At 54.6% G+C, this 25,362-nt stretch overlaps 1 protein-coding gene across 2 annotated transcripts in view; it reads right to left on the bottom strand.

The window, feature by feature from the left end:
• CDH23 (cadherin related 23) overlaps positions 1-25,362 on the bottom strand; it is a 78,047-nt gene that overhangs the window by 1,259 nt on the left and 51,426 nt on the right. Inside the window, exons 6-32 of one of the 2 annotated variants that reach the window (XM_069572000.1) lie at positions 24,738-24,947; positions 24,095-24,202; positions 22,343-22,445; positions 20,957-21,082; positions 20,064-20,267; positions 18,134-18,592; positions 14,744-14,860; positions 13,411-13,635; positions 12,535-12,704; positions 12,181-12,318; positions 11,081-11,200; positions 9,174-9,351; positions 8,832-9,043; positions 6,548-6,739; positions 6,244-6,357; positions 5,473-5,602; positions 5,120-5,371; positions 4,878-5,039; positions 3,464-3,720; positions 3,017-3,114; positions 2,493-2,613; positions 2,330-2,409; positions 2,158-2,198; positions 1,947-2,007; positions 1,350-1,479; positions 1,107-1,229; positions 627-731 (exon numbers count right to left, since the gene is read on the bottom strand). In XM_069572000.1, coding sequence (XP_069428101.1) covers positions 627-731; positions 1,107-1,229; positions 1,350-1,479; positions 1,947-2,007; positions 2,158-2,198; positions 2,330-2,409; positions 2,493-2,613; positions 3,017-3,114; positions 3,464-3,720; positions 4,878-5,039; positions 5,120-5,371; positions 5,473-5,602; positions 6,244-6,357; positions 6,548-6,739; positions 8,832-9,043; positions 9,174-9,351; positions 11,081-11,200; positions 12,181-12,318; positions 12,535-12,704; positions 13,411-13,635; positions 14,744-14,860; positions 18,134-18,592; positions 20,064-20,267; positions 20,957-21,082; positions 22,343-22,445; positions 24,095-24,202; positions 24,738-24,947 — 4,236 coding nt within the window. The remainder of the gene's footprint in view (positions 1-626; positions 732-1,106; positions 1,230-1,349; positions 1,480-1,946; positions 2,008-2,157; positions 2,199-2,329; positions 2,410-2,492; positions 2,614-3,016; positions 3,115-3,463; positions 3,721-4,877; positions 5,040-5,119; positions 5,372-5,472; positions 5,603-6,243; positions 6,358-6,547; positions 6,740-8,831; positions 9,044-9,173; positions 9,352-11,080; positions 11,201-12,180; positions 12,319-12,534; positions 12,705-13,410; positions 13,636-14,743; positions 14,861-18,133; positions 18,593-20,063; positions 20,268-20,956; positions 21,083-22,342; positions 22,446-24,094; positions 24,203-24,737; positions 24,948-25,362) is intronic. The other variant, XM_069572001.1, reaches the window with a different exon arrangement.

Here is a 25,362-nt window from a genome sequence, read left to right as displayed (position 1 = left end):
ATGCGTCTGGTGCTACAGGTGTGTTTCTGCAGAGCATGGGGTTCCTGTGAGAATCTGTGTAAGTTCCTGTATTCACTCTGAGGCCTATGAAGATCCTGTGACTGCAACTCCGGAACCTGGGCTTGTTAGTGGGCTGGCCTCAAGCAGGATCAGCTCTCACTGTGGCAGGTGGGAAGTGTCCACAGTGGAACCTGGAGGGGACTGGTAAGGTCGAGCAGAGACAGCGAATGGTGCTTCTGTCCTGTGTAGAGCGTTTCTGTTTTCACCTCTGGCAGTGGGGAATACTGGCCCAGCTGGGAGTCTGACTTTTTCAGATAAAGTCTGACTGTTTAAAGTGATTGGCATGGCACTGCAGTCAGTTTCTGAAACTGACATCATCTCTCAAGGATGCCTTCTTGGGGTTTCTCAGATCTGAGAAACACTGCCTCAGCACCCACCCATCCCTGGGAAAGCCCACTGCAGGGTCCAGAGAGCAGAACCCAACTGTCTTGACGCCCTGGACCCCCACCCACTGCAGTCTTGGGTCCTAGCTGCATCTCAGAGACTCCGAGGAGGATGAAAGAGAGGGAGGGAGAGAGCACCCCCAGGGCTGGGGCACAGCACACAGCTCCCAGCCCACCCGCTACCTCGGAGATGGAGGAATGGCAGGAGGAGGCTTTTTGCACCATCCGCTGTGCAAAGAGCTTTTTGAGCCGCAGGTAATCCTCCAGGACCACCTTCAGCAGCGAGCCCTGGGGGAGGGAGAGGGTTAACCCCCACCAAGGCCCTCCCCTTCCTGCCCCACCCCCCACTCTCTCTCCCCTGACAGGTGGGGGTAATGGAAGGTGACTCTGGGCGTCTGATCCTAGGGTAGAGGGTGGGAGCAGAGCCTGCTGACAGCGGCCAGCTGGACCCATTGTCACCGGAGTCCTGGCCTTGAGGCCACTGGGGCTGAAGCAGCTCATCAGCCCAGGGCTGCTCTCTGTTCTAGACCCCCAGAGAGTGGATCTAGCTGAGGCCCCAGAGGTGGAGGAAGCTGTTTCCCAGGACCCTTCCCTGTCCCTGCATCCTCTGGAGTCCAAGCCCAGCCAGGGGTCTGGGTGCAGGAGGCTGCTAGGACGACTCACCTTGATGGGCCCCTCCCGAATGATCTGGCCCAGCTTGGCAATGTTATCATACTCCTGGATGGCAGCCCGCAGGTACCGCTCGTCGTCAGGCTTGACTGCTGCTGGTTCTCGCCCGAAAGTTCCCTGGGGAGAGGAGGCGTTCGCTGGAGCAGGAGTAGGCGGCACGCACACGTGTCCATGCGTACGCACACGTGTCCATGTGTGCACACGCGCATGCCCCTGCCCGCTCTGGCCCAGGCTCACATGGGTGCGGGTAGGGCTGTTCCACAGGTCAGCGACCTCACTCAGGTTCTCCGGCAGGTCATCCTCGTGCTCAGCCTGGGCGGCCAGCTCCAGGTTCCGGCAGAAAGGATCCAGCCACACAGGGTTGGCCCTGCAGATGGAGTGGGGTTGGGGGAAGGCTGAGAGAGGAAGGCTGGAGTGGACGGACACTTTTGATGGCCCCCACTGTTTCCTCAGCAATATCTTGTCACAGGACTGGGGGTTGAGGGTGGTAAGAAATGCCCCTTGCCTGTGGCACCTGTGGGTGCATCCTCCCCTCAAAGATCCCACAAGAACCAGGACAACATCCCCATCTGGATCGGCTTTGGTGTGGAGGCCTCCTCTTGCACCCGGTACCCATGCCTCCCTGGAACTTGTGGCCCAAGCAGGTTGGGGAGCCCAAGTCAGGGTGGAGAGAGGGGTGTTTGGGCCAGCAGGGGGCACCCACACTCCAGGTTTCAGCCAGTCCATGATGCCCTCAGGGCCTGAGAGGCAGTAGAGACTTTACCCCAGTTTGGTCCAGGGTGGGGATGGAGTTTCCCTAAAGTGCACCCAGCAGGGTTCAGGGACCCCACTCACCCATCGAAGGAATACTTGTTGGTGTTGGGCATGTCCATGATGTCAATGAAGCCACGATTCCCTGTAGGAGAAGGGTTGGGGTGTGGGGTAGAGGGGTACACCCTGCTGGGGCTGGGGAGCTGGGCCTGAGCCAGCCTTGTGAGGCCCTGGCGGTCACTCTAGGCCCTCAGGGGCCCCTCCTATCTCCCCACCCATCACAGCCCTCTCTTACCTGCAGAGCCAGCCACGATGGCTTTGAGCTTCCTCTTGTGTCTAGAAAGAAGCAGAGGGGCTGGTGAAGGAAGCTGGGGCTGGACTGGCACCTTAGGGCCTAATGGCCCTGCCTGCCTCCGTGACTGTCTGCGGTCAGCCTGTCTCAGGGCAGGGCAGTAGGGGTCACTCACACGGTCCTGTAGTACCAGTTCATGAGGATGAAGAGCATGGCAGCCAGGAAGAGGAGAATGGCCAGGACAATGATCGCCATCTAGGGGAGCAGGGTCGGGCCTGAGTGGGTGAGAGCACCCAGGGCAGCACGGGGAATGTGGGGGTGGTTGTCACCTGGGGTACCTGCAGGGCGGACATGTCATCGGGCAGGCGGACAGAGATGGCGGGCTGCACGTCCAGGACGTTGTAGTTCCGGAACAGATTCCTTAGTTGCTCCTTGTTTTCGTCGATCATCTGGATCACCCTGGGCGAGGGGGCAGAGGCATCAGCCATTCCTCGAGAGCTCGTCCCACTCAGGCCAGTCTGCCCCCAAATTCACCCCCCACCAAGCCTTGTGAGATTCAGGCCCACCCAGCTTGGATAACCTTGTATTTTACAGCTTCACCATCCCTTCACATAAGATCCTGCTTGATCCTCACAATTGCTGTAATAGTCCCATTTCACACATGGGAAGAGTAAGGCTCAGGGGGTGGATCTCTGTTCACACACCTTCTCTCTACCTGCCCTGCCCACCCCTGGGTGAGAGCCTCCTATACAGCAGGCATGATGGTGTTACCCTGCTCCCAAACTCCAGGGTCAGGGCAGGCTGACAGACCCAACTCCAGGGCAGGGAGCAGACAGACAGCTGAGCACAGACGCACACCCACCGGTCCACATCCAGGATGCGGTTGGTGTCGCGGTTCACCACGTGGATGAGCAGCTCCGTCTGTGCAAAGTTCACCCGGCCCTTCTTGTCCACGTGGAACTGGGTGAGAAGGGCATCATGGGAGGCGTGGCAGGAGCAAGGCATGGGAGGGGCAGGCCTCTTCCAGCAGCCCCTCCTGCCCTGCCCTGCCCAAACCCCAGCACTACTGAATGCTCACCAACGGTCAAGCTCGAGGCTGACCACTGAACTGCACTGGGCCAGACACTATTATTAGCCCCAGTTTATAGAGGGGGAAACAGGCCCAGAGAGCTGTAAGGACCATGCTCAGGCAGCTAAGAAATGACTGATCCCTTTCATACACCCCAATCTCTCTGCACTGCTCTGTCCCTGTCCTGGCCCCTCTTCTTGCTCCACTGCCCCTAGACCCAGAGCAGGTTCCTCAGGGTACCTGCACGTCATCGGTGTTGACGATAGCACCGGTGATGTTGGAGAGCAGGCGGATGAACTCCTCCTCAAAGCCACGCACACGGTCGGGGATCTCGTTAATGACAATCTTGACCCGCTGGTCGTCCCTCAGGATGTAGATGCCGATGACAGCTGTGTCATTGTGGCCTGCCAAGTCCCGGGCCACGATGTCCACCACAAAGTAACCGGGGCTGTAGGCCATGAAGAGGTCGAAGGTGCGCAGGATGCCATCCACGCTCCCTGCAGGGAGAGCCCATGGCTGGTGCACTTTCTCTAGAGAATTCTGTTTTATTTAAACACGTGGCATACTAAAAACACAACTTGGGCTGCACTGGCCCAAGGATGACAAGCTGGACCCTGCCATCCCACGCTGGGAGGCTGCGGAGCACTTCTGAGCACCCGCGTGTCTGTTTCTCACACATAACACATGCGCCTTGGAATTTCACAACCACAGCAGAGAGATGACCGGCGGTGGTACGGCACAGTCTTCTCTTAAAAGACTGGATTCAGAGACTTAGATCTGGGTTCAACGTCTGCCACTTTGTAGCTTTGTGACCTGTAGCAAGCTGCTTATTAGTTTAAGAGCAGTGGGAACTCGGAGGACAAAGCGATGTTGTCCGGTGGTGTGGCTGGAGGTGGCGGCATGTGAACTAGACCTTAGAGGGTGGTGAGGGGAGCATCCTGAAGGCAGAGATGAAGGTCAGGATGGTGTTCCAGGAAGTGAACACAAAGGGATCCAAGGCCCAGGCAGGATGGTGTGAAGCAGGCTGAAGGAATGGTGAGTAGTTCAGCCTGAGTGGGAGCCGTGCCCTTAAGGGTAAAAAGGGCTGTGGAACCAGAAAGTGGGATTAGAAGGAGGAGCTGATGAGCCTAGAAAGCCAGGTCAAAGAACCTGAATTGATTGCTGTGGGCAGCAAAGTGCAGGGAAGGGGCTGGAGCTGGAGGTTTGATTGGGACACCCACTGGGACACCTTCTGGAACCTAACCCAGAGATGCTCAGCTCTCCACACAGGCAGATGCACAAGCAACCATGCACACTTTTAGGCTGAAGTGTGCCTTTTGAATTCTGGCTCCCCAGTTCGTACCTAGTACAACGCCTGATGCAGGGGAGAGTGAGGTGCACAAATGGAAAGATAGGAGGATATATGGAAAGGCGAATGGGGAGATGGATGGGCAGACGAATGAATGAAGATGAATGAATGGATGCATGGGTGGATGGATGAGGAGCTGGGAAGAAGAGAAGAAAGTGGGTGGGTAGGTATAGAGATGGATAGGTGGATAGCTGGATGGGTGAATAGAAGGACTGATGTGGCTGACTGGCCACCTACACCCTGTGGTACCCCCACAGACCCTATTTCGTCCAGACCTACAGGCCATGAAGTGGCTGGAGCCCTTACCCATCGTGAAGACCTGGCCCACGTCCTCAGAGTCATTGGCCAGGGCCTGGAAGTAGTGGATGGCCAGGATGCTATAGAAGACAAGGCTGTTGTTGCCAATGTCTGCGTCCAGGGCCAGCACCTGGATCAGCTCCGAGCCCACTTTGGCGTCAGTGGCCACTCCTGCAGGATATAGGCAGACGAGTGTGAGCAGCAGGGGAGAGGCCACCCCACACCCTTGGCCCAGGCTCTGGCCCCTGCACCTGCGGTGTACTCAGCCTTGGTGAAGCGTGGCGGCTGATCGTTGATGTCCTCCAGCACGACACGCACTTCCTGCAGGGTGAGGTCAGAGACCAGGTCAAAGGCTGGGGAGGGCCTGCGGGGAGGTGTCCAGCTGCGATTGCTTGAGGCCTTGACGATGAAGGAGAAGACGGCTTCGCGCTCCCTGTCCAGGTCCTTCAGCACCAGCAGACGCCCGTCGGGCTGCAGCTGGAAGTTCTTCTCTTCGTTGCCGGCTGAAGGGGACCGTGGCACAGCATGAGGGGCCGGGAGGGGCACATGTGGGTCGTCTCCAGCCCCAGCGTCGGTCGGGAGGCACCACCCTGCCAGGCCCCACCTGCGATGAAGTAGTACACGATGGCGTTGGAGCCCTCGTCTGCATCCACAGCGCCTGTCACGTTGCCCACAAGAGTGCCACGTGGTGAGTGCTCGGGCATCGTCAGCAACTGGTACTGGGGGCTGCCTTTCTGCAGGGGGAGAGGGAGGTCATGGGAGGCCAAGGGAAGGCCTGAGCCTCTGCTCCTGCCAGAGGGCACTGGGCAGTGCCTTCCTGGGTGCTGAGGGAATTTCCTGCCCAGGCCTAGAGAAACTACTGTAACCTTAAGGGAGCAAGCGTTGGGCTGGAGAGACCCCTGCTCTGCCCTGAGGGAGTGTCACCCACGACTTCCTCCAGGAGGGCAGGGCTGGCTGGGCACATTCTCCAAGGTCTCCTAGGAGCTGATGGATGTTTGAACAAGGGGGCTTGCATGTGCACACATACACACTCTCACACACATACATGCAATCTCCAGGAAACATCACACCGTGTGCACACAAGATGAGAAAACCGCCAAGTTAGAGAGTCTGAGTCCACACGGAGAGGCTCAGCCTCAGCTCACTAGAGCAGAACTGATTTTCAGGCTCCTTTTGTGAGCGTGTATGCAGACATGGGGACGTCAGCTCCAGGAGTCAGGCATTTCTGCGTGCATTTTGACTGCTGGGTAGTGCCTTGGCATAGTAGCTGCTCAGACAATATCTGTTCTGTGAAATAACGGGCAGTTTCCACATGTAACCACGTGTGTCTACAGCAGTGTGCAGTGTGACCAGCGCAGGGGAGGGGTAGGCTCACTGGCGGCCTCACGAAGAGGGGTTCATTGTCGTCGATGTCCTCCAGAGCCACCTGCAGCGGCTGCATGGTCTCATAGGGCACCGGCTGGCCCAAGTCACTGGCCACCAGGATGAGCTGGGGGAGGAGAAGTTCCGTCAGAGCGGACGAAGGGCCCCAGGCGGGCGTCCCCGGAAGACAGGTCACTACCCTCGCAGACATTCTAGGTGGGGACGTAGTGGTCCTGCGCCCGTAAGAAAGTCTCTTTCTCGGCCGGCCCCGCCCCCGGTACTGGGCCCCGCCCCTCTGCCAGGCCCCGCCCCCTTACGCTGTACACCGCCTGCTTCTCCCGGTCCAGGCGCTGCGCGGTCTGGATGAGGCCACTGATTGGGTCGATGGTGAAGTATTCCCAGTCCCGGTTGCCTGTCGTCTTCAGGAAGCTGTAGCGCACGGCCCCATTGAGGCCCTCGTCCTTGTCCGTGGCGTAGACCTCGTACACGTTGGAACGTAGTGGGATCTCCTACAGGGGGTACAGATGGAGGCATCCTGAGAGAATCCCAGCTCCCAGAGCAGAACGTCCTTGCCACCTTTCAGCATTCCTAGGAAATGCCTGTCGGCTTGGCTGGACTCTCCCGGAGTTTGAGCACCTGCTAGAATGTTCTTCACCCCCAACCCCAGCCAAGGCCACTGCCCACAGACAGTCCAGCCTTGGAGCCACCATGTTCCAGACTCTTGGGGTGACCACCCTTCCAGGGCTATCCCATCCCTCCATCCCACTGCATGCTGAGGTTTAGAAGACCCTCAGAGCCACCCTCTGTTTCTGGGCTTACTTCCCCAATCACAGGAGCTCTAGGTATCCCCAGAGAACACATCCACCCAATGGGGTCCCTGAAAATGGGGAGGGCATGCAGGGAGGGTGATTTGGGGGCTAGAGATTGGACATTTGGGTCCAAGGCTGTTACTAATTCACTCTGTGACCTGGACATGCCACTTCTCTTCTCTGGCCCTCAGGCTCCCAAGTCCCATAAGTCTGAGCTATCAAAAAACCTAATAGACATCAACATTGGCCCATGAAAAGGTTGCCAAGGGCACAAGAACAAGTTTTTGGCTTTCAGTGAAAAAAGCATCAGCTGAGCATGATTTCACTGTTTATCTCCTTGATCATGACAATCAGAAACTCCAACTGGCAGTTACCTCTAGATTGAAAGGGGGATGACAGAGGTAATTACTTAACAAATGCTGGGTGTTCGAGAAACATGAATCTTTCAGATATGGACCCCTTGAAGGAAAAAAAAAAAAACTTTGTAAAAGGGGCCCTTTGGTGTGGAAAAGAACTATGCTCAGTTGCTCAGTTGTGTCTCTTTGTGAGTCCATGAACTGTAGCCCACCAGGCTCTGCTGTCCATGGGATTTTCTAGGCAAGAATACTGGAGTGGGTTGCCATTTTCTTCTCCAGGGGATCTTCTGCACCCAGGGATTGAACCTGGGTCTCCTGCATTGCAGGCAGATTCTTTACCATCTGAGCCACCAGGGAAGTTACAAAGAACTAGATTATTATTAATTTATACGCTGCCTCATTCTGTAAAGAAGATTTGAGGTAGTGGACAAGAATGTACAAACTATAGTAAGAGTGAATGGGTTAAAAAAATCAGAGAAAAAAATGATTGGCAGGAAGATGGAAACAGGGATGGGAGGGAAGGCGTGAACACTAACATGTACATCAATCAAGGTGGGCTGACCGCTCTGAGCTCTCTAGTGAACAAAGAAAAGAGGGCCGCTGTATCACTGCAGTAGACACGGGTTAAAACAGCAAATCACAAGGTAAAAGTGTAGTGTTTCCTAGAGCTCAGCCCTGGGAGAAATTCATCCTGTGGGACCTCAAGTGAAACAGAGCGACAGTGAGGACTTAACACTAACATTCGGAGATGTGGAGAGATGCTGAGCCCACTGGCTGATTTTCATCTGGGGAGAAAAGAACAAGTGGGGGACACCCCAAGTATTCTTTCAAGGAGCATTTTGGGCTTTGGTGCTGAGAGGAAGGAGGGGAAGGGCAGGAGTCCTTCCCTATCTTTATAAGACATTTGAGAACAAGGCATGAAAGAAGAATTGGAAATAGACGCTCAGCCACTTCCCCTTGTTTCTTATTTTGATGATCCTCCTCAGGTCCCAGGCTGTCTCCAACACTGGTATCAGCAGGAACAACAGACAGACAGAAGGGGCTGCGTGTTTATTTTGAGACAAGTATGGGGGAAGTGACTTGTGGGGAGACTGTCCTTGGCAGACATTTAGGAGCGAGAGATGGGACACCTACTATTATTAGTCCCACTCTGCAGACGAAAAAAAAAACCTCAGAGAAGTCACTTGCTCAAGGTCATCTGGCTGGTAAGTGAGAGAGTCAGATGTGGATCCAAGAGCTTTGGCTGGCACAGCCCTTCTTACTAACCACTGTTCAGCACTGCCCTGTGTGGCACTGAGCCGGCTGGCTCCCTACTCTGGCCTCAGTTTCCCTGCATTAGCAGTGGGGGCCCCTTCAGCCTCAGGCTGCAGAATATAGAAGCAGGCTGGATCCAGGAAGGGGCTGCAGGTGGCAGGGGGCCCTGGGGACAGCAGTACCTCTCTGATGTGGAGGACAGTGCCATTGGGTGGGCGCACAAAGGTGGGGCGGTTGTCATTGACGTCGATGACCTCTACCAGGAGCACGGTGGTGCCCCAGAGCGGGGGCTGCCCGCCGTCTGTGGCCACTACGGTCAGGCTGAAACTCTCGTAGGACTGCAGTGGCCGCTTTGTGGTCACCAGGCCCGAGTCCATGTCCACGTGGAAGGCCTCTGGCAGGTGGGGTAGGAGAGCAGGGCATGTGTCTGCTACCCTTTCCATCCCTCCTCCACCCCCTACCTTCTGCCTGGTCTGGGGCCGCAGCCCCTAAAGCACCCTGGGAGCGGGGAGCAGGCTACGTACCCACGCCGGGGCCCTCAAGTGAGTAGGCCAGCTCTGCATTGGAGCCCTCATCCTGGTCGGTGGCCATCATGGTGATGACGGAGGTGCCTGCTGGCTCATTCTCGTACACGCTCGTGCTGAATTGGAGCTTGGAGAACTGTGGCCGGCAGTCATTGACGTCTAGCACCTGGATCACCACCTGGAGGGGGGTTGTGGTCAAAGGTCAGGAGCATAGTGGGGCCTGCTTCAGGTGACCCGGTCACACAAGAGTAAGCTGGGGTGGATAGTGCCCACTGTTTAGTCTGACCTCAAAATATGTCCTTAATCCCTTGAGCCTTGGTTTTCTTATGTGTACGTTGGGGACAAGGAGATCTCACCTCTCAGGGCTTGTGAGGCTCGTCTGTGATGGTGCACGCACAGTGCCTGGCCTGAATAAATACTCAGCAGCTAGCACTGTGGTTAGCAGGTGGTCTGGAGTCTGGGTCCTGCAGCAGGGACCCCTCCCCGCCGACCTTCTACTCTGTCCTTCGTCCCTTCCCACAGTGGCCCCATACATCTGCCTCTGATCTCTGGACCTTAATGCAGGACTGTGCTGCCTACACTCCTGAGGGCCCCTCTTGACTGGTGTTTGTGTCTGGCCTGGGACTTGGCTCTGTCCGCTGACCCCACAGCCCAGGGCAGGTCCTTTAGCTACACCAGGAGGCCTTTTTTCCCCTCCTGGCTGCTGTGGCCCTGCCTGACTGCACCTGTATCAGAGCTCTTCATAGCCTTGACACCAAGAACCTCTTTCAGTGCACAGAGCACTTTTCTACCTCCCGTCTCCTTGTCCCGGCGCCCCTCTGGGAGGGAGGCCTCCCCACGGCCGTCCCTGCCGCTCCTTCCCTGCATTGCTGACAGCAGAGGCTCAGAGAGGTTACATGCAGTGTGCTGCTAGCTAGACTCCTGACTACAGATACGTGTTCTCCCCACTGCAGCACCTGCCTATGTGACAGGCAAGAATGACGGGATGTGTGAGTGCTCCCAGCCCTGCCCCCTACCTGCTAAGGAGAATTTTCCTTTGCCAACCCAGCTTCTTACCTCCCGACCATTCAGGAGACTTTTCTTTGGATGGTTAGGTTACTATTGAGAAGTGGAAGAAGTGAATACAGAAAGACAGGACTGGAAAGGCCAGAAAGAACAGCCAGAAAGAAAAGAAAGCAGAGTCTTGAGGAGAAGGACTCTGGATCGAAATGGGGACAGAGCGAAGGTGGGATGCTGGCCCCCCCAGAGCAACTGTGTGGACGCTAGACCTGGACTGGGAATGGGGTTATGAATTCGACCCCTCATTCATGTTCTCTGAGACATTAAGTAAATATAAATGCTTTATAATTATGTTTGGTTGCTGGACTGTGTTTCTTTCAATGGGACACCATGGAGACACTGGGCCATGTCGAGCCCCAGGCTTTACTTGGTTTACACCCAGGTATGTTGGGGCTTCCTTGATGGCTCAGATGGTGAAGAATTTGCCTGCAATGCAGGGGACCTGGGTTTGATCCCTGGGTCAGGAAGATCCCCTGGAGGAGGAAATGGCAACCTACTCCAGTATTGTTGCCTGGAGAATCCCATGGATTCTCCATGGATAGAGGAGCCTGGCAGGCTACAGTCCATGGGATCACAGAGCTGGAAATGACTAAGCAACTAACTCTTACTTGCATGTATGTTTAGCTGCCTTAGTAGGGCTCTGACACAAGCAGTCTCTCCTGCAGAGCGCCCGTCTCCCTGAGCCACAGCCACTGTGAACCCCGGCGAAGCTCCTGCGTCTCCCTCCTGCCACCACAGCTCTCGGGGGCCAAGGCGGCCCCGCTTCTGCCCTGCAGCACCCATCCTATAAAGGCTTTGCCTGCTGCCTCCACAACCACATCCTTAGTGTCCACGCCAAGGTCCCTCACCTGCACCGAATTTTCTCGACGGTTGCTGGCCACGTCCCCAGGGTTGTCTTTGGCCAAGGCAGTCAGGATATAGTGGTCCTTCTTCTCCCGGTCCAGAGGGGACAGCACGTAGATGTCACCCTAGGAGGGGGAGGGTGGAGTCAGGTCCTTCGTCAGTTCGGCAGGTATTTATTGAGCGTCTGTGAGTGCCGACACTGTTCCGGGCTCTGGAGATACAGCACTGAAGAGACAACAGCCCCGGCCCTGCGGAGCTCTTGTTCTAGCGGCTCTCCTTGCCTTCACTACTCCAGAGTCTACCTGGAGGTGGGGTAAACAGCCCAGGCTGGAGCTCACTACCTGGCCAGGTACCTAGTAATGCCCCCCCAAGTATTCACAGTCATAGTGCCAGGCTGGGAGTACGTCTTATTGTTCACACCGAGAGGAGGGAGAGAAACCCGGCTGAAAGGGCAGAACGCAGCGGGATGTGGGCAGGCAGTGGGAGGGAAAGTCCAGCTTCAGCCTCACAAGTGGGGAAGGCTCCGCCTGGCCAGCCAGCCCCAGGCCACAGGGCTCTTTCCCTCCCTCCTGTGTACTGAAATGGCACATTTGAATCAGTTTGCCGACACTCAAAATCTTGAGCTTCTTCATTCCCACAAGACTCATGGGAACATGAGGGCTGTGTGGTGGGCACTTCTTCCCTCTCCCAGCACTGAGAATAGGGCCATGTATACAATAGGTGCTCAGCTACTGTGCCCACTGTCTACAGAGCTTCCTATGCCTCTCTTGGGCAGTTTCAAAAAGCAGTCTCATGGACTTGAATCAAGTCTTCTAGTCTGGTGGAGACAAATCTCAGATTCTGTCCCACAAGGGGCAACTTCCAAAAGACTGCCCACTTCCTTCCAGGTCTGCTGGGACAGAAAGGCCGCAGTCTAAGGATGTCTGGGACTCTGAGAACAGTGCTTGCAAACTTGACTGGAAGACCTCTAAGGCTACAGATGTCCAGGTGGCAGGACCCAGAAACAGAGGGCTGACTGCAATACTTCTGGTGGCTTCTCAGCCTATGACCCTGGGCCCTTCCCATTTCCCATTCCCCAAACCCAGGCCCTCCATTGCCCACTTACTGTGGTGGGGCTGATGGCAAACTTGCCCTCACCATCCACAAGGCTGTACTCAATGAGGGCGAAGCTGCCTGAGTCAGCATCAGTAGCAGTGACTGTCAGGATGACTGTGCCCACAGGAACATCCTCAAAGACAGCTTCCTGGAGCCCAGTGGGCAGAGAGAAAGCATATGCCATGGTTAATCTAGGGTCTCTGCCCTTGCCCAAGAAACTCACTGATGCAGACAACCCGGAGCATCAAGCTACTCATGGATGGTCATCCCCACAGGACTTGAAGGCCAGCAGGGTGGGAGTGGAAGGTGCCCAAAGGTCCCAAGGAATGGGCATGGGTCCCAGACCCAGTGTCTGGCCACCCACCTGGTAGGACAGCTGGTCAAAGATGGGGTTGTTGTCATTGATGTCCACAATCTCCAGGTAGACAGGGATCTCAGCTGCCCGGGGTGGGGACCCATTGTCTGAGGCCCTCACGGTGAAGTTGAGCCAGTGCACTTCCTCATAGTCCACTGTCTGGTTGGCAATGACCTTCCCTAAGACACAGAGACTCTCACTGCCATCCTGGCCACCCCTCACTCGTGGAAGCTCTCTGAAGTGGGAAGAGAAGGATCTGGGGCTCTGAGGATGAGCACGGTTCACTGAGGGAGAAGGATGGCTAGGCATCACTGCCCAGCGGCTGGCCAGAGGGCAGAGAATAACTGGTGTCTAGCTCTTCTCCTCACTGGAAGGGCGAGAGAGCTTTTCACAAGGCAGAGAGGAACTTCCCTGATGGTCCAGTGGTTAAGAAACCGCCTGCCTATGCAGGGGATATGGATTCAATCCCTGCCAAAGACAGGGGATATGGGTCTGCTAAGATCCCACGTGCTGTGGAGCAACTGAGCCTTGCACCGCAACTCCTGAGGCATACTTCGAGCCTGTGCTCTAAAGAAAGCCACTGCAACGAGAAGCCTTAGCACTGTAACTAGAGAGAGTCCACGCACACCGACCAGGACCCAGTGCAGTCAGAAAGAGGAAAAGAGGGAATAGTTTAAAAAAACCGTGTGTGGGGGGGATGTACAAAAACAAGTTGAGGACACTTCTCTCTTGGCCTACTTGTCCCCTGAGTGATACTAATTGTGGAGCTTGAGTGGTAGAGAGGGTGAGGGACTATTCCAGGTTTCCAGCAGATGCTGAAGGGGGCTTCCATTCTAAGTGAGAGCGAGGCACCCCAGCCTTCCTCTGGCAGACCTTCCCATCTACCTGCTGAGGAGTCTTCCAGCTGGACATAGCCCGGGGGCATCAGGTTCAGCAGGGTATAGGTGATCAGCCCATTGAGACCCTTGTCGGGATCCACAGCTGCCACAGCGATGAGTGTGGTCCCTGGGGTGGCCCCCTCCAGGATCCGCTCTGTGTAGTAGGTGATCCCGAAGGGCTTGAACTGGGGTGTGTTGTCATTGACGTCCAGGATGTTGACCGTCAGCTTGGCTGGAGTGGAGGCAGCAGGTGAGAGTGGCATGAGGGGGCCGCGGTGTGGCTGGGCCAGGCCTTCCTAAGTCTCGGCCGAGCCCAGAGAGCATGGCAGCATCGTATAGACCTCCCGGGGCTCCCTGAAGCTCGGCCCTAGCCTCGGGCGGTGGTCTGTGCCCCCGGACTCTGGTCAGGCCGCTCACTGTTCCATAGGGAGAGGGGCTTGGGTTCTGCCAACTGACTGGTAACCTTGGTGGAAGCCCTGGCCATCACTGTTGCTGTTTCCTAACTTGTCCCAGGAGACAGAACTCGGATGATCTGTAAGACCCTTTTCCATGATTCAACCTTTTGTTTCCCTCTGAGTTGTTCCCTTTGCATAACCAGCCTGGGCCCTTTGCTCTCTGAGCCTGGGACAAGTAGCAGATGACTAGGTCCACCCTTCCTGAAAACTAGGGCTTCTGGGCTATAAAGATAAGCAGCCAGTATCTGCCAAGCCCCAGCCAGTATCTCCTCCACTCCAGGGGTCTCCGCCTCATGGCAGAGGCCACGCCATCCATAAATCCCCCTCCACGCTCCCTGCTTGGCAAGGTTCAGTGCCTCTGGCAGCCCCTCCTGGCTCATGCCGCAGGCAGGACAGCCTGTGCCCAGCCACAGAGGGCAGCCTGCATGCCCTTCTCTTCTCCGCTGTGGTGTCTGTGGCTTCAAGTCACCTTGCCTTTTTCTTTGCTGCCTCTGGCCTGACCATGTGGCCTCTTAGCAGATCTGAAGTTCCTGTCTCACATCCCAGCTATACCCTGGTTACCAGTTCTGACAATGGGATTTTGATCTAAGTCTCCATCAACCCATCCTTTTCTCAGTCCCCTTCCAGTGTCTACCATGCCTCCTTCCCACTCTGAGGCTTAGAGTTCAAGATCACACACAGCTCTGGGCTTCTGGATCTGCCACTGCTGAGCTCTGCCTAACAGTGGGGACACAGGGCCACCCCTAGCCCCGCGGTAGCTGCCACTTTCCCCGGCCGCCACCCCTCCTCATGCAGCCTGACTACTGGCAGCCCCTGTAGCCGGTCCCCTGCTCCCTCCCAGGACCAGGCCTGCCTCTCTATGGGACCATGTGGGAGAGGCCTTACCATTTGGCACACTGACGGAGTGCTCTGGTAGGTCGCTGGCATTGTCAATCACAGAGAGAGTGACCTCATAGGTGGCAACCAGCTCCCGGTTCAGAGGGGATTTCACCATTACAGACCCTGTAGACCAGACCAAGTCAGGTTCAGCCCCAGGGGAACCCCTTAAAATCTAGGCATTCCAGGGGTGCTCCTGGCCAACCCTCCCAACCCCCACCATGGGCAGTGGGCCCTAGTGGATCTGGAACTTGCTGGTTTCCTCTGGCTGGGTGAGACCATAGCCACCTGCAAGCTGGGGCACGTCACTCTGTCCCTCACTCAGCGCTCGCCAGCCTGGCAATTATCTAACCTCTCTGCACACCTGTGTCCTCATTTGTGAAATGAGGACAATTACTGTACCTACCGCAGGGGGCTATTTGGAAGATTATAACAATTAAATGAATTTAATATATTTGTAAAGGGCTTAGAACAGGGCTTGGCATATAGAAAGTGCTATGTAATTGTTTGTTTAAAAAAATGCTTGTTGGAATTTCCTGGTGGTCCAGTGGTTAGGACTCCATGCGTTCACTGCCGAGGGCCTGGGTTTGATCCCTGGTTTGGGAACTAAGAGCCCACAAGCCACACTGCATGGCCAAAACAACAACAACAAAAAAAGCACCCTGTATTCCACAATGACATGAATAAACTGAACCACTGAACTTACAGTTAAAAATGGTTACGATGGTAACTTTTATATGTATTTTATAACTTAAAAAACACTTGTGTTCTAGGGAGATCAAGCATAAAGGAAGGGCAATGCATTGAAAATCCCTTATGGGGGTCCCTGGAAGGGACAGCAGTGGCACAGTTGGACAGTAAGGCCCACCCCCTTGTCATGATAACGGGGTCAGGGGGCAGGGCATGGCCGCCCGAGAAAGGAGCTGTACAACAAAGAGCTGTTTCCTTCCCTCCTACCCTCTGCCCCCAAGCCCTAGCCTGCTCCTGATTCACAGAGGAGCCCTCCAGAAGTTTGGGCTTGACCTGGACAGACTGAGTTTTGCCAATCTCAGGCCTGGCTCTGTTGGGACCTCTCTTCTTCCTGCCAGTGTGAGGGCCTGGTGGCTCTTCCTCCCATTGGCCTCATCCTAGGGTGAAACCTCCTCTCTCTCCCAGCACCCTCTCAGGCACTGGGGTGTCTGGGACTCCCTTCCCCCTTGGCAGACTCCCCCTGCTGAACTCCTGTCCTCCGCGGGTCCCCCACGGTGGGGCAGTCACTTACCCTGGGCCGCTGCCTCCTCCTCCTCCTCCTCTTCCTACTCTCGCTCCCCGTCCCCGAGGCTGGGGAGCGAGGATGGGGAGAGGGTGGCTGCATTCAGTCTGCAAAGGCTGGGCCACGGCCTTGGCCCAGGTCCCACGGGATGGGAAGGGTGGTGGGGGTGCGGTGGGTATGGAGGAAGGCGATGGGGTGAAGCAGAGAAGAGATGAGGTGAGAAGTGACAGAGAAACAGAGCTCAAACCTGTGGGCCTGCCAGCCATGAGGAAGAGAGAAGAGGGTTAACACCAGTTAGTTCAGGGTGCAGAGGGGATAGAGCAGAGTAGGGCATGGGGGACTGAAGGGCTCAGCGCTGACCAGGGCAGGAGGTTTGGGAAGGATGGGGTGGATGGGAAGAGGCAGAGGGGCAGGGAGCTAGGGGAGCAAGGGGGAGCCTAGTAGGAGAGGAGCACCCAGCGGGCTGAGGCTCTAGCAAGGAGAGAGGTGAGCAAGGGAGGAGGAAAGCATGAGAGAGAGGGGCAGAGAAGACGCTGGAAAGGAAAACAGAGAGAAGAGAGTCAGCTGGAGAGAGAACAGGAAAAAATGGTAGAGGCAACAGTATGCATACAGCTGGGCGGGGGCACGGGGCAGCTCTCCATGGTCCTGAGAAACCACTGCAGTGGGAATTTGGCTAACCTGACTCAGGACCAAGGCATCTAATTCCTCCTAGTGGCTCATGGTTTTCCTGTCTTCTTTTTTCCTTTGGGCCTCAGAGGCATATTGAGTTAATCATACTCTTTAGTTGTTTGCACATGCTGGTCACTGGCATCACTCTTGTTTCATATATGTTATCTTTTCCCTTCTGTTCTCACATTCCTCTCCCCGTCTCTCCTCCCCTTGGGCAGTGTATTAAAGCGTATTTATTGAAAGTGTTCCTGCAAATCATGTATTGTTTTTGTATATGTATTTTATATTTATGCAATGGGATGTGAGTTTATATTTATGTATATAACCCATTCTGTTTCTTATCATTTTCACTAAGTACTTGATTTTACGGTTCCCCGCCCTCCACCTCATGTTTCTCTGTGTGAGCCTAATCTATTGCTTCTAAGCTGCCTGGTATCCCATGATGTGCACCCACCACAGTTTACTCTCCAATATCCCAGGGATGGATGCCTTGGTTGCCTCCAAGCTCCTGTCACCAATAACACTGCAGTAAACATCCTCAAATAGTCTCATGATCAACCTGAGAGCTTCCTCGGGACATATGTCTAGGAGCAGAATTGCTGGGTCATTGGGTATTGCTGGACTGCTGTCTAGATATGAAATTAGTCAAAATTCCTGCGTAGTGTATGATGTTCCCACATTGTCACCAATACTCAATACTGTCAAGCATCCTAATGTCTGCCGATCACATATGGAAAACCAATATCTCACTGCTGTCTTACTATGCATTTCTCTGAATAACAATGATTTTTAGCATTTCTGTCACTTCTCTGGGCCATCCAAGGAGTATACCTGTAAGTTAGTCCTATGTCTACTCCTTAACTCCCCTCAGAGGCAAAAATGCTGAACTTTTGGAAAAATAATGAAATTAAAGTCAAAGTTATAAGCTGCAGAAATTGTAATAGACAAGCCACAGTTCCCCTTTGTTTTGTGATAGTGTAAAAAAAATCATTAAGGGTATACATACACACACATATAACATAGAAATACATATGTGTGTGTACCTATATATATGTGTGTGTGTGTGTGAAACTTAGAAAGAAGTTAAATGGCCTGGATACATATGAAGAAAGTGTTCAGCTACTCAGTTATTAAAGAAATGCATATTCAAAAATGCAATTTTCCTATAATATTTAATGCTATCACGGGTGTGGTGAGATGGGCACCCTCATACAATACTGGTAGAGTAAGATAACTAGGGAGCTGGTCAAGGGAGAAAGAAGAAGAGAAGGGAGAAAGGAAAAGAGCCAGGGGAGAGATAGCAAAGAGAGGGAAGGCCGTGGTGTCAGTAGGAGGGAGAAGAGAGGAGGAAGGAGCAGCTGACGGGTAGGGAGGAGCAGAGGAGGGGAGCAGCAAGGAGGAGGGTAAGGGAGAAAGCAGAGAGCCAGCAGACTGGGCAGGGAGTCCGGAGGAGGGCCGGAGGGAGCAGGCCTTTGTACCTGTGTTGATATTCACGGCAAAGGCGTCCTCCTGGTCAGGCACCAGGCGGTCAGTGTCATCCTTGGCCACGATGCCGATGATGCGGTACTCCAGCTTAGGATTGAGGTCACGGTCAATGGCGGTGACATTGGCAATGATAGTGCCTGGCTCAGCTGACTCCAGCACGCTCACCGTCTGGATGGGGTTGAGGAACTCGGGGCGGGAGTCATTGATGTCATCGATAAGGACAGTGATGATGGCTGTGCCCGAGAGAGGGACGGTGCCCCGGTCGGTGGCCACTACTGTTAGCCTATACGATTCCTGCTCCTCCCTGTCGATGGTGGCATTGCCGACGCGGATGATGCCGGTGACTGGGTGGAGGATGAAGCGGTCCTGAGCCCCAGCTTCTATTCGGTAGATCAGCTCCCCATTGAGGCCACTGTCCTCATCTGTGGCTGTGATCTGAAGGACTGAGAATCCTGTGGGGGTGGGAATGGGGAGCAGCTGAACAGTTACCTTTTATATAAAAACATTACACTGAGATACTTTCCTTGGGGGTCACAAGGGCCTCTTCCCACAATAGCCTTGCTAGCACCTATCTTTGTTATATATTTATTTTTAATTGAAGTATAGTTGATTTACAATGTTGTACTAGTTTCAGATGTACAGCAAAGTGATTCAGTTATATATACATAATATATATTCTTTTATATTATAGGTTATTGCAGGAATATTAAATATAGTTCCCAGTGCTATACAGTAGGTCCTTGTTATCTGTTTTATACATATTCGTGTGTATCTGTTAATCCAGAGCTCCTAATTTATCCCTCCACCCCCAGCTTCTTTTGGTAACCATAAATTTGTTTTCAAAGTCTGTGAGTCTAATTCTATTTTGCAAATAAGCATCCATCTTTTATGCATTTTTTCATCTGCAATTTTCTAGGAAAATGGTGTCCTATTTTATTTTGCTTATTTATTTTGATTTTGTCCTATTTATTTTGATGATTTGAGACTGAACAATTTTTTAATAATTCAATGATTAGTTGTATCTTCTCTTCTGCAAAGTGTCAGTTTTGGTCCTTTGCCCATTTTTGGTCAATTTATACAAATTATATAATTATAATAACTTGTGATAAACATCTTTTGTTCTCAGTTTTTAGTTCACCTTTTGATACTGGTTATATGATGTAAAGAAGTTGAAATGGTTCATATGTACCAGAACTTAATATTTTTCCCTTTTTTATGTTCTTCTGTTTCTTAAATGCTTAGAACCTTATCTCTAAAGCAGATAAATATTCACCTGAAGTGTCTTCTCTTATTTTTGCATGTTTTATACTCTTTTGTATTTTCTTTAGGGTGTCTTTGGGTTTCTTTCTGGTGTCTGATATGGGATGAGAATCTACACTAAATAGGAACAAATGTTTTGCACACTAAACGGTTTTCACTACCGGTTTCATCGTTTCCTATATGACATAGTGTTACATTTCTTAATCTACCCATCACTGTTGCTGGGCTACTTTGTCTCAGAGTCCTGTGTTCTTATCATGTGGTTTGAAATACTGGTAATATGTTGTAAAACCTGGTAAGACAAATCTAGCTTTATTACACTTATTTTTCAAAATGCTCTTTAGAATCAAACTTGTCTCCCAAATCATATTTGATTTTGATGGAAATCATGTTAATCCTGTTTTGACTTTGAAACAATCAGTCTTTCCATGTAGGAACATGGAGGGAACATATCTTAATAATCTTGTTTTGTACACAAGACACTGTAGGTCTGAGAAAAGAAGAGAGGGGGACTCGGGTCTCCTGACACCCTCTCTGCCCACCCTGCTGCCCATCCTTCTCCCCACTGGAGGTGACTTCTGCCTCCAAACTGTGAGGCTCCAATCCCCACACACGACCAGCTCCCATGTGGGGGCTGGGGACTGGGGCCTGACCCCTGCCTACCTGGTGGGCAGTTCTCCAGCAGGTGGACGGTGACAGCGGCAGGGCTAAAGGTGGGCCAGTTGTCATTGTCGTCCAGGATGGTGACAAGCAGGTCGGCGGTGCCATTGAGCAGCCCGATGTCCTCAGCCAGCAGCAGCAGCTCCAGGACGGGGGGTGAGAAGGCCTCCCGGTCAATGACGATACCTGACCTCACTGTCACCACACCTGGTACCCAGCACCACCAGCCAGGGAGATACAAAGGATAAGGGATGTGGTGGGGAAACCGAGCAAGAACCAACCCGGGGGCGGGGGGGGGGGACAGAAAAAGGTAAGGCGTGATGGCAACAGAAATGAAAGAGTTCTCCACAATGACTTTCTTCTGCCAAGGTTCAACGACCAATGTTTAGGGAGGCCCCCTCCCCAGGTGTCCTTGGCAATTCTCCAGAGCTCTGCCTGAGATGAGCCTCAGGCTGGAGGGCTGAGCAGCTCTTCTGAGAGAGGCGCCAGCACATCCCTCCTTGCCCCTGCCACCACACTGGCCAGGCCCAGACTGACGCAACACAGGAATTTTGAGTCTGGCTTGAGGATGGTTTGCTTCCTCTGGAAGACTAGGGGCCCCATCCTCCAGGCGGGGGAGGAGAGAAGAGGGAGTGGGTTTTGGGGGCTCTTTACTGAGGCTGAGTTTATGCGTCTGCAGGTCACTTCTGTTGACCCCGAGCCTCTTTCTGGTTCTTCCTCGCTGGCCCCTGGGTGGCCTAATCCAGCTGTAAGATGGGGGCTGTGAGGAACGGGGTCCCTCTGGAGAGCCTGGACCCAGCACTGAGAAAGGAGACCCTAGCTCTAGTGGTGGAGACTGGAAGAAGGAAGCCTTGGAGCTGGGCTGGGAGAGCTGGGGGCGCGTGCAGAGGCCTCACCGGTGCTGTTGTCAATATCAAAGAGCCCGCTCTGGGCGCCCAGCAGCTGGTAGGTCACCACAGCGTAGACATCCAGGTCTGCATCCAGGGCCAGGATGGGCCCGTTGAGCACCGTCAGGGAGGTCCCTAGGCCGGGGGAGAGGGGTCACTGCAGGGCCAACTTGAGCCCCCGCCCACCCCTCCCCCGCCCCGCCCCGGTGAGCCATGGCTGACAATGGATGAGAGGAGGGGAGGTGAGGCGGACAGGTTGGGGGGCCCTGGGCCGGGCTGCGGCAGCCTTGGCAGACTGACGCAGATGCTTGGGGAGCGGCCTCAAAGCCCTGCTGGGGAGAAAACACAACAGCGGTGAGCAAGCCCCTCCGGCCCGCCCGGAGCACGCCGGCCTTCCCAGCAGCCTTTGAGGCTGGCCACCGCGGGAGGGTCTGGGGGCTCCCTGACGTCCCCTCCCCGTGTGGGGGCCCTGTCTAGGTATGCACCCCCAGCCCAGTCTGCCCACGCGTGTGTGTACACAATGCTCCCAACAGCTGCCTGACCACTCAAGGCTAGGAACCCACATGTGTGCCCCGGACTCTGTGTTTACACAGCCATGAGCACTCACTCTCTAACGCTCACAGGCCTGGGAGGCCCCTGGCTGTGCATTCTGCCCCCGCAGGCGGTTATATCCGCACATGGAGTGCATCGTGCAGGCACCCCTGTGTATCTCTGCACACGTGTAAGCTGCACACATGCCTCACATGGGCGTGCACTGGCACATGTGTGAGCATATACACAGGTAGGTTTAAGATTCATATCCCTACAGGGGAGACAGCCAGCCAGAGACAGGGAGTATCCCAGCTCACCTCTTCCCAACTTAAGACTCCAAGCCCTGGGGGCTGGGGAGGCTGGAGAGGGAGTGAGAGGATGTCCTCGGGGAGGCAGTGAAGAGGAGACGCAGTGCACGTGTGTGGGGGGAGAGCCACACCGATCTGTGAGGGGCCTGGCCCCCCTTCTGATTTCAGATGCTCCCTGAGCTCTCAGAAGCCTCCCGGAGGCCCTATGCTCCTGGAGCTGGGGGAGCACGAAGAGTGGGCTTACTCCCCTCCTGGGTAGCTTTATGGCTAAATGCCCCTCGAGGAGGGCAAGTGGGGCTCTTCTCAGTCTTGGGGACCAATGACTGCCTCCAACCAGACCTGTGGCCTCCTTGGTGGCCTCTAGGAGCCTGGCAGCCCTGGTCCTCCAGCCCTTCAGAGCGACACTCGCTTCTCCCACCACACCCTTCTGCACTTGCCAGCTCTGTGTTCAGCCAGGCCTCAGCTGGGCCCCCGAGCAGGCACAGGAAGTCCTCGGCATCTGAGCTCAGGGGGTGCCTGGTAGCAGCAGGGGTTCCCAGGCGGGCCCAGCACCTACCAGCAGGAGAGTTCTCCATCACCTCCGCCAGGTAGGTGCTCTCAGTAAAGAGGGGGTGGTTGTCATTCTCATCCGCAAGAAAGATAAGCAGCAAGTCAAAATCCTGTGGGAGGCACAATGGGAGGACAGGCTGTAGGCCATGTTCTGGTTCTGGCAAAGTGCTCCAGGGGAGGAAGACTGGGAAGTGGGGTGGGAGGAAGGTCAAGGAAGAGAGGTAGATGATTAAAGAGCCCACACCATGGGTCCAGAGACCTGGGTTCAAGCCCCAGCTATGCTAGCAGCTCACAGGGTGGCCTTGGGCAAATCTTTTCCCTTCTCTGGGACTCAGTTTTCCAATCTGATGAATGGGGATCTTAACTCCTTTTCACAGAGATGTGTGAAGTTCACAGGAGAATGGATGTAAATGGTATTGAGTCATGTTCCATCTCATGATAAGGAAGAACTTCGGCCAGGAAGATGAACCTTAGTTTCCAGATCCTCCTAGCTGGCTTCATACCCTGGTCAGAGTTCAATCTGGTACTGCACTTCACACCTTTCAAAAACCACAGGTACAATCCTTATCTCTCGGAACCTCCCAGTACCCTAGAAGCTTCTTCACCATAGACATGGGGGAACCAGAGAGGGCAGTGACTACTCAAAGCTGCATGGCAAGTTAGCAGCAGGATGGGGCCCAGCAGCCTCCAAGCTTCCTTCCCTTCACTCCGTGCTGTTCCTCTCCGGCACGCCCCAGGCCCTCCTAAGAGGGTAGGTGTCTGTGGGGGAGGAGGAGGGCGTGACAGCAGGAGGAAAAGGTAGGCGTGAGAGGAGGAAGGAAGAAAGGGAAGGCACATGGGATGAGAATGCTGGCGGTCAGCAAGGACCTCCAGCCTTAAGGCTCCTCAGCCCGTACAGACACGAAAACGAAGGCCCAGAAAGGGCTGAGCCATCAACTAGTCAGAAGCAGAGCTGAGATGAGCCAGACCCTAGGACTCATGTCCAGGACCCAGACCTCATGGACAGGGAAGAGGGCTGACCCTACCCCTGAATGCACCGTTTGCTTTGCAATACCCATCTCCTCTTAGTAAAGAGAGACAACTCTTTGGCTTTTGAGGGAAAGTGAAGTGAAAGTTGCTTAGTCATGTCCGACTCTTTGCGACCCCATGGACTGTAGCCTGCCAGGGTCCTCTGTCCATGGAGTTTTCTAGGCCAGAAAACTGGAGTAGGTAGCTATTCCCTTCTTCAGGCTCAGGGAATCAAACCCAGGTTTCTCAGCTCAGGAATTGAACCCATGTCTCCCACATTACAGGCAGATTCTTTACCATCTGAGCCACCAGGGAAGCCCTTTGAAGGAAAGGCCACCTGGAAAATGTAACCCTTTTGGAATCCCAGAGTACATGCTGTGAGTACATGTACCCCCCTGCCCTGCCCGCACCCTCCCCCTACCCTCAGTCCTGTGTGCCCAAGTATCAGTGGTTTGAGGAGAAAAGATGATAGCTGGTGTTTACTGAGTGTTTGCCATGTGCCAGGCACTGTGCCAAGGACTTTACAGATACTGGCTCCTTCAAGACCGTGATTTTGGTGTGTGTTCATTTAGCAGAAGAGAAAGTAGAGGCTAAGGAAAACTGACTTGCCAAAGCCACACACCCACTGATAGGCGGAAATGGGATTTGAACTGAGCACTTGCTTACTGTAATTGCAGTGCATCTAAGCCTGGGCCATGCCACCTGGATAAATCCAGCAGAGCCGTGCCCGCCCCCCCCCCTGCAGTCTCACCCTCCTGGCTATGCGTGGGTTCTCTGGGTTGTCCTTCACGGAGATGGTCAGCCTGTATTCTGGGATCTGCTCGCGGTCCAGGGGCCGGTTCACCGTGATGATCCCTGTCTGGGATGTAGAGACTGGTGAGTTGAGGGGTGACTTGTCCTCCACTTCGGGCTCTGGCTCACCGAGGCCCAACTGCTCTGCCTGCAGGAGTGACTGTGGATGACCTCCCTAAATTGCTAAAGATACGGTCTGGACAACCACAGTGGGTGAGCAGGGTCCCGCTAGGACAAGAGTGCCCCCCTTCCTGAAAGGGATGGTCCTTTGGAGGATTCCACAGGGTCAGCAGCTAGTAACACTCCAAGAGGCCATGTGAGGACTTCTTGGTGCACCCTGATGCAAACAAGGGGCACCAAAGCTCTGGTCCCATCCCTGCACGTGACAAGCCTTGGGGTGATGGGGGTCCCAGAAGTGGCTCACTTAGGAATCCAAGATTCCAAGCTTTCCAGAGACCCCCAAGTGCCAATGGAGGGCAGAGACTTCAGGAGTAAGTGGAACCAGCAGAAACCCAGACAGCAGAGTAGAAAAGCCCCTAGGGCAAGGTCCTCTCTTTTAGCAAAAATCCTGGGGGCTTCCCTGGGGTCAGACTTGGCCCTACCGTGGCATTGATGGAGAAGGCCCGCTCTCGATTGCCTGCAGTGATGTTGAAGGTGAGGAGGGCGTTGCACCCGCTGTCAGCATCGCTGGCCAGGATATGAGCGACGAAGCTGGAGACGGGGCTGTTCTCACTGATGGTGACGTTCATGGGCAGGTTGAGCAGCACAGGGTCATTGTCGTTAATGTCCAGCACCCGGATCCCCACCAGCATCTGAGGCAGGTCAAGGGGGAGGAGGAGGTGAAGGAGGAGGACCAGGAGAGAAGGGGGCCTGGGGGAGATGGAGGGAGGGAGAGGAGGAAGAGAAAGGGACGGTGGACACGGTGGCCAAGGAGACAGCGGAGGTGGGGGCAGGGGGGCAAGATGGCAAAGAGGGGGCCCCTGAAGAGGGAGAGGCGCATCTGGCCACGGGGAAGAAAGAGGAAGACAGGGAGGTGATGACACAGGGGGCAAGCGGATGCCAGTGAGGATGGGAGGGAGGCAGGAAGGTACAGAGGCAGAGGCAGGAGGCAAACAGCAGAGAGACAGGTGCAGAGGCCTGGCTGACGGCAAAGTCTCCCCCGGGAGCGCCGAGCGGCCACCACAGGTGAGCCCAAGGACTCGAAGGTCTGTTAGGGGCCCTGACGGC

Source organism: Ovis canadensis, chromosome 25, assembly GCF_042477335.2.
Source record: "Ovis canadensis isolate MfBH-ARS-UI-01 breed Bighorn chromosome 25, ARS-UI_OviCan_v2, whole genome shotgun sequence".
NCBI classification, from domain to species: domain Eukaryota; kingdom Metazoa; phylum Chordata; class Mammalia; order Artiodactyla; family Bovidae; genus Ovis; species Ovis canadensis.
The sequence above is the reverse complement of the archived record's forward strand: the minus strand, read 5'-3'. Positions and strand labels throughout refer to the sequence as shown.